General features: G+C 39.8%; 1 protein-coding gene across 1 annotated transcript in view; it reads right to left on the reverse strand.

Annotated features, from left to right (window-relative positions):
- EIF3A (eukaryotic translation initiation factor 3 subunit A) overlaps positions 1–12,646 on the reverse strand; it is a 32,014-nt gene that overhangs the window by 4,328 nt on the left and 15,040 nt on the right. The window contains exons 11-19 of the mRNA XM_065842961.1: positions 12,394–12,579; positions 9,479–9,826; positions 8,860–8,964; positions 6,765–6,878; positions 6,372–6,494; positions 5,278–5,431; positions 4,067–4,251; positions 2,228–2,316; positions 324–1,255 (exon numbers count right to left, since the gene is read on the reverse strand). Coding sequence (XP_065699033.1) covers positions 324–1,255; positions 2,228–2,316; positions 4,067–4,251; positions 5,278–5,431; positions 6,372–6,494; positions 6,765–6,878; positions 8,860–8,964; positions 9,479–9,826; positions 12,394–12,579 — 2,236 coding nt within the window. The remainder of the gene's footprint in view (positions 1–323; positions 1,256–2,227; positions 2,317–4,066; positions 4,252–5,277; positions 5,432–6,371; positions 6,495–6,764; positions 6,879–8,859; positions 8,965–9,478; positions 9,827–12,393; positions 12,580–12,646) is intronic.

Here is a 12,646-nt window from a genome sequence, read left to right on the forward strand (position 1 = left end):
GCAGACCTGGTGAGAATGTTTCTCTCCCATCAGAGCATTCCACTTGTTTATTCTGGTTTTGCACACAAGTAAATTACCAGCATTGCTATCTGAGCTTTAGGTGTCTTCCAGGCAAGCAACAGACACTGCTGCATTTTTAATTTTTTTTTTTTAAATTCAACCAAATTAAAAGGTTTAATTATAGTAAGGAACATCCACATTAGCCAAATTAATCCAGACGTTTTCAGAGTTGACTCTCTCATCTCTGGCGCCAAGTGCATTACATCCATTATCTATCAGATTAACACACACTTTGGAGGGAAGATTATCATATTTTATTTTACCTGGTTTACCAAATGGTCTCCAAGGACCTGGCCTTGAATCATCACTACCACGCCATGGACCTCTGTCATCATCTCGTCTGGAGAGCCTGTCATCATCTGCACTGCGCCATGGTCCCCTGTCATCATCACGCCTTGACATCCTGTCATCATCCATCCCGCGCCTGGGACCTCTGTCGTCATCCATTCCGCGCCTGGGACCTCTGTCGTCATCCATTCCGCGCCTGGGACCTCTGTCGTCATCCATTCCGCGCCTGGGACCTCTGTCGTCATCCATCCCGCGCCTGGGACCTCTGTCGTCATCTGCGGCACGCCAGCTGCCCCGGTCATCATCCAGCCCACGCCTGGGTGGCCTGTCGTCATCCAAAGCCCGTCTGGGCGGTCTGTCGTCATCCATTCCACGCCTGGGTCCTCTGTCGTCATCTGCCGCACGCCAACTGCCTCTGTCGTCGTCCAAGCCGCGTCTGGGTGGCCTGTCATCATCCAAAGCACGTCTGGGTGGCCTGTCATCATCCAAAGCACGTCTGGGCGGTCTGTCATCATCCATTCCACGCCTGGGTCCTCTGTCATCATCCATTCCACGCCTGGGTCCTCTGTCATCATCCATTCCACGCCTGGGACCCCGGTCGTCATCTGCAGCCCGCCAGCTGCCTCTGTCATCATCCAAACCACGCCTGGGTGGCCTGTCCTCATCCAAACCACGTCTGGGCGGCCTGTCCTCGTCCCCTTCACGTCTAGGTGGCCTGTCTTCGTCCCCTTCACGTCTAGGCGGCCTGTCCTCCGTTGATTCCGTAGAAGGACGTTCCTTTTCTTCTGCAGCGCCACGTCGTGGCAGATCATCCCCTCGCCGCGGCAGATCATCTCCTCGTCGGGGCAGATCATCCCCTCGTCGGAAAGATCTGTCATCATCTCTTGGTTCTCCTCGACGCCAATCTCTACAAAACCATAGAAAATGAGCAAAAAGTAGAAGCTGTTAGATTGACAGTATCAAACACCTCAAGGTCATTTTGGAATTTAACCACTTGATGTGTGGTAGCAAACACATTTACAAAGCTTGTAGTTTCCAAACGCACACACTGTAATCGCTTTCACTGCTACAGGAAAAGTGGCAGGTCACAGACTGAACAGTTCACAACTGCCTTCAAAATGAGTTTGAATGGGATAACTACAATCCCCTCTTAGTTATCTGCTGCAACACAATGGAGAAGAGGTTTGGCTTCTACACCAATCCTAATTTGACAATCTTGCGTTAAGTCTCAAAGAACAAGTATTAAAAAACCACAACCATCAAGTAAGTATCCCCGTTTTCAGGGGGATTTTCAGGAAATTAATCTTCCTAAACTACAAAAAACCCCAAGCAATAGTACATCACAGAGATGTACTGCTTCTTGGCAAGAGAAGAGAAAGCACACTGGAGGTGAATCTCACGGATTAGAAGAAAACAAGTCAAGCAAAAAACACCCCACAGGTTTAAAAATCCACTATGTCACTAAAATGTAAAATGTAAACAAAAGAACAGCAACGACTTGCTACAAAACTACAGATGTAGGAAGCGTGCATTTGTTTGTCATCCTTCCCCATTCTGTACTTATACAACTGACACCCATGTTTGAGCAGTACAGAGATTTTTGGTTTCAAAAAGGAACCAAGTAAGCAACTGGTTCATCAGCTGCAGAAGGCACCTGCCAGCTTTCACATACCTAAGCTAAATAAAACAGGAACGTTATCTGAATGCACCTCTCTAATTCTGAGATCCTTACAAAGCAATTTTTTAATAGAAAGCAACTTTCAGAGGTGTAAAAGCATGAGGTATTACTCAATTAAGTGCAGCTTTAGCAGTAACAACAAAAAAGGAACCTACACATGTTGAGCCCAATACAACCGGTGCTTGGTAACCCAACGATTACCTTTCCAATGGTGCTCGTCGCCACTCGGATTCTGGCTCTCCACCTCTTCTCCAAGAGCTTTCAGACTCCCTGTCACCCCAACGAGATTCCTGTGTGGCAAAAGAAATCCAGAGAGGATGTCTCCAATACTTTGAAATGAAGATTTTCAACAGATGATTTATTCCTTTCAGAACAAACCATACGATTAAAAACCTCACTTTTACACTGTAGAGAATACTGAACAATCAGGAGTTCGAACAACTGAAGTGTAGTCTTAACTGACTATTGTTTCTGGCAGAGTTTAAAACCAATATGGTTCCCTTTGGGCCACAAACTTTACTAACAGGTTAGGATACATGCTAACACACTAAAAAGTTCTCGAACAAGTGTATGAACAACAGCTACAGTGAACCATAGCTACCACCTCTTAACACAAAAAAGGTTTCACAGTTTCACTTTCCTGCTGCTTCGTAACAGTAGGAATGAATGCAAAATATTATTTGGTTTTGTACTTTCTAATCAGATCAGAAAATGTAACTAAATAAACTGAAAGCTGTCTATAGCAGATACCGTTTTGTTCCAGGTTTATACAGCACTAACATGGAACCTCAACGCACAGAACGAATTAAGTACTTGTGACTCACGCAGGTTGCTTAGATGCAGGGCAGAGAAATAATTGATATTTTTTTAAATAAAGGTAAAACGTCTCTCCCCATTGCTAGACAAAGCATTTAAACCATTCCTCACACAGTTTTTACTCCTCAATCCCACCACAAGAAGCACATTAGGTAAACCACACCAACTATCTGATTTCACATACTCACAAACCCTCTGGTTTTAAACTGCTCTTTGAAAAGTGTTTTTATATGTCAAAGTCTACGCTTCAACCTGCGGAGTACACAGGTTGTGCAAGATCCCGCATATCCACTACTCCAAGAGTGTCTGTTCAAACATTTTGAACAACCTGACTGCAGAAACAACCCCAACAAACAAGGGTGGGCAAAGAAAGAATCCCAAAACTGCAAATGGCATTTTTCAAGCGGAACAGGTATCTTTCGCAGAAACTGAGTCAGCTTTTCCCTATATTCAAGTTCCCATGGCTACGAATTCCTCTTATGTGAAAAAGAGTGCTGGGTGATCAAAGCCTATCAGGTAAACAATCAAAACAATTTATTGCAGCTCTTATCGCTTCACAGCATTGCTCAATGAAGTATGCATTAAACAAATACAATGGTTATGGTGGATGAAATTACAAGTAGTTCTCTTACTGATAAGGTGGGAAAAAGTGGGAGCATAGAAGGTTTGTGGTACTCAGTTACATTTTTACATCACTAAACATTTATTTGCAAATAACTTTCACTGTTGGATTGGGATAATGATTTTCCCCAATACTTATATTTGTAAATGGAAAGCTGCACATACCTCTTGTTTTTATGTTTTATGTTATGGTACATTTCTTATAAAACATAAATCTATGCTTTTACATTTATTCTGGGATACTTTTCAGTATCTAATTCCTAACTTTGTGATGAGTCACTGTACTTTCTTCCAACGTAGCTTTCCTCTTTTGCGTTAAAGAAAATTGTATTAAATATTTCTTTTAGTCTTTATTTGGTTTTGTTCTTTTACAGCTTGGAGATCTGAGTAGTTTCTTCATTGCAGTTTATTCCTAAACTACAGATTCCAGATCCTGACAGTGAGCTGAAACTAAGAGACAATCACTGAACTATTAAATTAGCCACTTCCACTATGACTTACAAAAAAATAGACTATGATTTTACAATGCTACCATCCTCTTCCAAATAATCTACAGAAGAAGCAGTAGTCAAAAAGAAAACAAACCTGCAAGTATTTACCTACCTTTCTTGAAAATGGGTCATCCAGACCTCTCCTTTCCTCTTCTCGACGACGCTCCCTTTCTTCTATCTCCATTTCTCTTTGACGTTTTTTCTTCTCCAGTTCTTCCAGCTTTTTGACACGTTCCTGGTATTCGCGCTGTTCTTGCTCACGTTTCTCACGCTCAATGCGTTCCTTTTCCTCACGCTCTGCAGTCAGAAAAATAAGTAGAATGTATTGCCAAAATAAATTCCGTTGCTGTATCTACAGAAGGTTTACAAAATACAATCTCTCCCCTTTGACTCTTTAGAACAAAAAAAGTCAGTCAGCATTTCACAGGATGTGTTTAACCACAGAAACTGTTTTCTGGAAGAATCATAACTCCAAGGCAATAGGAAAAGAAACCTTGCTACATTCAGTAACCTGACATTCTGAACAGCTGCTGGTGAGGAAGGAAAGAATCCAATACCTGTGTTTTTATTCAATGTACAGACCACAAATGTGCCAGCTAAAATATCAATAACTACCTCAAGCATGGTAGAGGATCCCTTCTTTAGAAAAGGTCAAACAAAACCAAACAAAAAACAGCTAGCAGTGTCAGAAATGTTATATTCAGGACTTATGGTTTTGTCGGTTTGATTTTTAAAAATTGCTTGATAATGAACTCTGATACATCAACTCTTCAGCTGACAAGTAGGAAAGAAATTTACCTTACAGGATGGCTACCAGCTCTTCTGTTCTAAAGCCTGGAAACGGGCTACCAGACAAAGCAATTCACAAAGACAGCTGTGTGAGCTGCTAACAATCCTTACGTTCTTGATCTGACACCAATGCTCCCTTTCCACTCCCTTTTAAGATGTGCACAAGCAAGTGGAACTCAAACTAACTGACTAAAATTAAAACTCAGTCTTTCATTGACCTCCCTTACTCCATTTCCTCTCTTCATGTCCAGTAGAAGGGGAGGGCAGGAAGCACTCATGTGCTTTCCTGTTCTCTTCCTCCTATAAAGCTTTACCATAATTTCTGTGCTGCACACATAAGCATTCAAGAAGGTGCGTGAGGTAAAACGTAAAGGTACGGTATCTTAATATAAATGACCACAGTCTTCACCACTGATGGAAAACGAAGAGACTTCTGCCAATACAGTGAAAACGAGGAAACCAGAAGTCAGCAGTGTCCACATCTGGAATGGGTCAGGCAAGCAAAAGACAAAACAATCACGTTCTCAGTTATACCTTTCAGCAGCTGTTCCTCTCGCAATCTTTGCTCTTCTTCCTCCTTTTCTCTGTAGTAAGTAATGCGCCGCTCTTCTTTGCGTTGTTTCTTGCGTTCCTCCAAACGATTTCGCCTCTCTTCTGCCAACCGCTCCTGGAACTGCTTGAGTTTATCCTGAAACACAAGTAACAGATATGAAACCATCGCAACCGTAATGTTCAAGAGCTAGATAGTTGCACAAATCACTAAATAAAGCTGTACAGAAACCACCAGCAACAGATTAACTTTGCTTCACTGGAAAACAACTATTTGTTTGCATTTCAACCTTTTCTGAAATAAATTGCACAAAAGGGAATATACTCTTCCTTAGAAGAAAGACAATCAGCATGCACAATTGTAGTCCTTTATCTGCTTTTTCAGGAAAGTAATGACCTGAATAATAATTTACCTGTACCTAAAATACATTAACTAAAATTACCTGTATTGTTGCAAAAAAACATATGCAGTTACTTAAATTATTTTATCATAATACCTCTTTGTCCTTCTTTCCAAACCAGTTCTTCCTGCAAATTAGCCAAATAATCAAAGCTATAAACAGCCTCAGCAAACGCACAATTTTTAAAATGCAGAGCAAGAAAAAGAGTTCTTTCCCTGCCCTCGTGGCCTAATTTGTTATTGGATTTTGCAAATATAAAACATAACTTGAAGTACCAAATATGTGAATTGTCAAAATAATTTCCAGATTCAAACAAAAATATTTTAAAAATGTAGACAAGTATTTCTAGCTATTTCTTGGCTTCAATATCATTGTCTGTTATTCCATCCCCACAGTAAGTGCAGGTTCTTGTACAGATACAGCTGTTTGCTCATATGCTGCCCATGATCTCTTATTAACAGCTGTATTGAAACAATTTACCTATGTTTTATTTTCTGTATAAGCTATTCCAGATGTTGTCCAAAACTGTAAGCAATAATACCTAGGAATGGGTGCAAGATTTATTCTGAGCCATTCTAGATACTAATTTGTTTCTAATTTTCATGAAGAGTCACTGGGTTACATGTTTAGTTCCTCACTTGATGGGAATATTTTATTACAACCCCGAATCTCAGGTACCTCATAAACTGTTCGTCGTGATGCTTTGAGCCTGGCTTCAAATAAGTCTCTGTCCTCCAACATCCTTGAGAGTCTGTTCTTATGCTCAAGGGCTTTCTCACGCTCCAACTGCAAAGTGGTGATCTAAAAGCAGATAATATAAAACATATTACAAAGGAAAATCTTACTATATATTTGCATTCAATCTACCTCAGCCATGAAAAAGAGAAATTCTCTTTTCCTCTTTCAGATCCTAGACAGAAGATACTGCTGTGCACAATGAAATTGCAAACCTAACACTTCATATCAAATTTTTCCCCTTCTCCCTCTGGATTCAGCTAGAGAAAAAAGACTAAACCCACTACTTTACATTTATTGCTAATGGGTTTTATCACCTGAACAAAAAAGTCTTACCCTTTCTTCTTCCTGTTGCTCCCAGAGCTCCATATCATGCACTCTTTGCTCTTCGTACGCAGTCTTTATCAAAGGAATTTCTTCTAAGCGCTTCGCTCTTTCAAAATAGTCAATCTAAATAAAGATAACACACCTTTAGGACATCATAATGTAAAGACCAAATCCGGAAGTCTCAAACTTCAGCATCTTCCAAAGAAAACTCTGATACCTGGAGACTTCTCCAATATAGCAGATAAATTTTGTTTAGTAAGAGCAACCACATTGGACCACATCAAAAGTCTGCTTAACCAAGAACCTGCCTCTACCACTGGCAAGTAAGTGCCCTTCTAGGCAAGGATGCAAGAACAGAGGCAGGCAGATATACAATACTCGCTCAGCACCACCAATTTTCAGCTCCCAGTATTTCCTATGTTTAAGTTTTTTATGTATTTAGTAGGTATTGGTGGATTTCTCCTCTTGTCCTTTTGAACTCAAAGAAGCTTTTCACATCCATCAACATACTTGGGAAAAAACTCCTGCGTGTCTGTGGTTCACAGCATGAAGGACCTTCTTCTATCTACAAATAGTTCTGAACATGGCTCCTATCAGCTTCCATTTGATGCTTCGCAGCTCACTATCACTTAAGTGCAAGAACAACTGCTCCACGTTGTCAGCTGTTACACCAGGTACACTCTCATACTGCTACCACATCCTCTCTCCAGAAGTCTTTTGGACATACGGATACTATTTTACATAGACATTTCCACATCACTGATAATTCTTGTTGGCCTCAAACTTCCAGTCCAACCACATCCTTTTTGAGATAAAGACACCAGAACTGCACACCGTGTTTGAGAAGCAGAACCACCAAGTTCTCACTGCTAAAAATGTTAAGTTCAAAGCCCATAATTTAATATGTAAAGCTAAAGATTGGGGGATGGTTTTTTTCCCCGACTTTCCCTAAATATTTTGTATCTATCTAAAGTGAACATCATTCAAAGACTCTTCCTTTTACTCCACAGCTGCTAGGTTTTCTTTGGTGAAGAACTTTTTACAAAGCTTTTTGGAAAATCCAACTTACTTAGACCAACTAGATCACCCTTACTCACAGGTTTGTCTTGACAGCTTCAGAGAGCTCTAAGAGGAAGCCCCAGCTTACAATTAATTCACAGAAGCTGCGTGGACCTTTCTGGGTAGCCCATATTTACCCAGGTGTGACTTGTAAATAGTTAACCATGAGGTGGTGGTGTCTTGCAAGAGGCTGTATGTCTCAAATAGTGGTAAGGTGGAACAGTTGTGGCAGTGGGGGAGCTCTAAGAGGCAGGGCAGCCAGTGATCTCTCTCCCTCCTCTTGTCTCTAGACAGAAGCCCCCCCAATGCAGTAAGCATTTTTGCACATCTTGACTTAAATAAATATCTGAGTCACCTTTTCCCCTGTGTTGGTGGGACATGACACCAGGTGACTATTAATTCTATTGTTTTAATTCTCTGCTACTTTGCTCAGCATAAGCATTAGACTTACAGGTCTGCAGCAAGAGAGATATTCACTGCAATCTTTTTAAGTAACTTGCCACTTTCTAGTATTGAGCCAGTTTTAAGAGAAATGAATTACCAACTGTATCGTATAATCTCTGTTTCATTCTTGAACATAGCTGGAAGTCCCGAGTGAGTTTCACCTTGCCCAGGTTCTGTATTTCTATTTAACTATGACAACATGTTCCTCATGCTTTTATAGCCACCCAAGTTTCAGGGAGATCCTATTCTACCATCTAGAAGGACCAACAGAGTTAATTAATTTAGCTTCTCTGTAATAGCCTCACCTTCTTTGAACATTTAATCTTCTCTGAACATTTTCCAATTACAAGCGTTCCCAACTAAGACTCAGTTCACATACAGCTTAAGGGCCCTTTTTCAAATCAAGTTCATTAATTAGAACAGATTAGTATACTGATACTAGAAACTCAGATGGTTTATAACACATTTACCCTTTTTTTTAGTTTCATACAGTAACATTTTCAACACCAGTATCTTTTCTCTCTCTCTCTCAAAACAGAAGTTCACAATCACTAACTAAACTGTTGTATCAACATTGTTTTTTACACTTCCTCCTTGGTACCTTTTTCTCCTGATTCTTCAGACGTTCCTGAAGTTCCTTCTTTTCTTTTTCCAGCTGTTCAACTTGTTTAGCCATAATGAAGTCAGGATCCAGTTCTTCAAGATCCTACAACAAAGTACAGTTATCAATACAAAATCAAGCAAACACTTTTCTGTTAAAAATCTGGTTGGTTTATTTAAACTTCTCAGCAGTTTTCCCCGTAACTTTTAAACTAATTTGCTTCAGAAACACTCTCTCCTCCAGGTAGCTAGTATTTTATTTTTCAAGATCTCTAAAGCATTTGTATCTCAATTTTTAATTGAGACGCAGTCCAGGTACTACAAACGGAAGCTGGAGGTTTATTCTGTATTTCAGGTATAATTTAACAACAAAGGGAAAAACCCAGCTGGATTTAATTCCTCCAGGTAAAAAAAGGTACTATCCAAACACAGTATTAAGGTTTACTTACACTGGTAAGCAAATTAAATATTTAAGTGACATACTGTCTCACTTTTAAGAGACTGTTCAAGACCCGTTACAGTATAAAAATAAGAAAAAACATGACATTCAGGCAGCCTGGCAATGTAACAGCTAAAGCATTAAAAAAGTAGCTCAAAATTGCAAATAATAAGTTGTCTACCTCAATATCAATATCTTTAAATGCTTTGGCTCCCAGTTCAGTCTTCTTAATCTGCTCCAAGCGCTCACGAACAGTCTTCTTTTTGATCTGCTCATGCTCTTGCAGAATCCGCTCCTTCTCTCTTTCCTTGGCCTCCTGGCGCAGTCTCTCTTCCTCAGCTTTCCGGACTTTTTGCAATTCTGCTTCACGCTGTTCCAGTTCTTCCTTTTCACGCTGAATGTTCAAACTTTCAAGGCGCTCTTTTCTTTCCTCTATAGTTTGACGACGTGCAAGAATACGCTGATGCTCCTTCCTCGAATTTTTTAAGAAGGCAGTGACTGCCTGCTGATGCTGTTCTTCCTTCTCTTGCTGAATTTAAATTAAGGATAAGACAATGATGGTTATAGGATCTCTTTAAAAAGGCTTTCAGAAAGCACAGCAAACACTTTTCAAAGAAAACTCCAAGTTAGTTTTACTCTCAAAACTTTCCGACTGTGTGGAACTACAACTGGAACGGCAAATCTAATCACTCATGCAAGTGAGGTAACATGGTAGTATCAACTGACTAGAACCACGTGCATGTGGAGAAAGCTGTCGGAATCGGACAATAATCTGCGACGCACCTTAGGTATGATATTTTCACACTTTTTCTGTCAAAAAAATATTGCATACCTGCATGTTAGTGATATTTAAGACTCTAACTGAAAGAGGTGTAGAGGGTCAATCTTGTTTGTCTCTGCAAGTGTTAGCAAAAGTAGCACCACACGTATTGTATTTCACCAAAGCTCCCTTGCTTTTAAAGTTCTGCCTTTTTCCAAACACATTAACATAAGAGAAAAACATCCTAATTGACACAAAACACTATCTGTGAGATGATTGTCTCTCAACAATTTAGGTATAAACACTACATATAAAACCATTTTAATTAAACAATAAAAAGCACTAGACTTCTAAACACTAGCATATAGAGTATTTAAGCAGCCTTTTCACTCCCCCACCGTTCTCCTCCAGAACACCTACACAGTTATTTGTAGAGATTCACGCTGCACACATTAAGAGGTGTAATTGTGCCCGTTTTAATCACTTCAGCAAGCAGCAAAACACTCCAGCCCAATCAGCTCCCTACGCTCCCTCAGTCACGCTGCTCTCGAAATATGAGCTGGCTCAGAGGTATTTTTAGTCATCTGTCACTTCTAGGGTACTCAATAAAAACAGTGAAACATCCATTCTTTGCTGCGGATCTGCAAGCACTTAAAGATAAGTGGAGGTGCCAGAAACACCAAAGTGAAAAGCTTCAGATAAATTTAACAAATTTGTGAATTATGACAAATTTAACAGAAATTAGGCTTTTAAGCACATGAAAAAAGTGAGAAGTTTTGATCTGAATAGTGAAGGAAAAATGATATCAACTTGTTCTATAGCTCCTCTAACCACACAGATTGGTGTTAAGCTTCCTACTGTATTCTAATTTTATAAGCGTAATTACTACCATTTATGTCTTATTCACCTAATTGTACTAACACCTCAAGTATAAAACTATTTGTCGTTTCTATCTATGATGACAGTTTTTTCTTTCAAAACAATCAATCAATAATAAAAGCTTTCTAGGGTAAAACCTACATGCAACTATTTTGACCTTAAACACTATAAAACAGCTAATATATGTTCAAGCTAACGTAAGTAAGCTACCATTAGGTGTCATGATACAGTCCTACTTTGTGTGTTTATATTTTAAGCATATTACTTAATATTTCAACCGAGATAAAGAGTATACATGGGTATCTTGCTATCAACTCTTTTTCCATAAGCACAAATTATTTGATATGTTCAGTATGAAATCCTCCTTTCAGAAACATACAGCAAAAGAAAAAATTACCACTGCTCTTTTGAGAGAAGTGAAGGTTTAACTTGCCACAACCAAAGCACACTGGGAATGCGAGAGTGATTTACACCTTGTTCCAAAGGGCTCTGGAGAACCTGAAATGTGAGCTCATCGGGAAGTCCGACCTTGAAGCCAACAGCCCCAGCAAGGAGGATGGGGAGGGACAAGGACAGGTCAGTTCCTGAGCTGTGGGATCTTTTGTTCCACTATGATTCCACTATGAAGTTACATTTCAGGTTCCTCACCACAGCAGTTTCGCCAGGAAGAATAAAGGAAGCAGGCTCCTGGATTTTCAAAAATACATGCATAATTTGAAACAAATCCTAGCTTTCTAGGCCCACCTATGGGTAAGCTATTACTAGGTATATCCTAAACCTGATACATGCCAGACCGGCAATTTAAACTCAGGTCTCTGGTGTACATTTTGACATGACTTTAGTCAAGACATAACACTAATTAGTTGGGTGCATGAAGAACAGCACAATGAGCTGACTATCACCAACTTAATCCACAAGTATATAAATGCAGCCCACCATTACTGTCAAATTATATCAGAGATCGTCATCACAATGCTCTGAAAAACAGAGCAACACATTTCTGAAAATAAATAAATGTTCAAAAGCACCGATCTGTACCTAACTCAAATCCTTGCAATGTCATGCTAATCATTATATAGCTCGATACCTCTCCTATGTCAAGGAAAGTAACTCCTTGGTGTATATGACCTCACAACTTCAAAACAAGCTCATCCTGCTAAACCAGAAAATATAGATCTATTAGAACAGGTGAGCATGTAACAGATGCAGAAAGACACTTTGTCATTAATAAATACATTAATGCTACACCACATTTGCATGTATTAACACCTCAAGGATCAATTATCTGTTCTGCAGTAACACTATTGATTACTGCTGCACCAAAAACAGATTAGTGGAAGGTCAAACAAGTAAAAAATAACAAAAGGCTGCATAAGGGCCACAAATAATCATCCCATAATGCACCTGGGGGCATGTCAGAATTTGTGAACATTTTCAGAAGACTTAAAATGACTCACCAGTAAATGAGGAGGCTTAATGACTGCAAGAGCCTTAGCCAGAGCTGAGGACATAGCAGTCAATTGATTTCTAATTTGCTCAGAAGGCATGCTTTGGAGTTGAGGGCCCAGTGGAGCATCTTCTCTAGTACAGTAATTCAAATCTGAGCCAAAACTCAGTGTCCGGGTGGTATGATCAAGGCGAACCTTTGGGAAAAAAATAGGAAGAAAAAAGATTGTATTATTTACTAAGCAACTTCCCTGTTGCTCTGGC

This window comes from Patagioenas fasciata, chromosome 8 (assembly GCF_037038585.1).
Source record: "Patagioenas fasciata isolate bPatFas1 chromosome 8, bPatFas1.hap1, whole genome shotgun sequence".
Lineage (NCBI taxonomy): Eukaryota > Metazoa > Chordata > Aves > Columbiformes > Columbidae > Patagioenas > Patagioenas fasciata.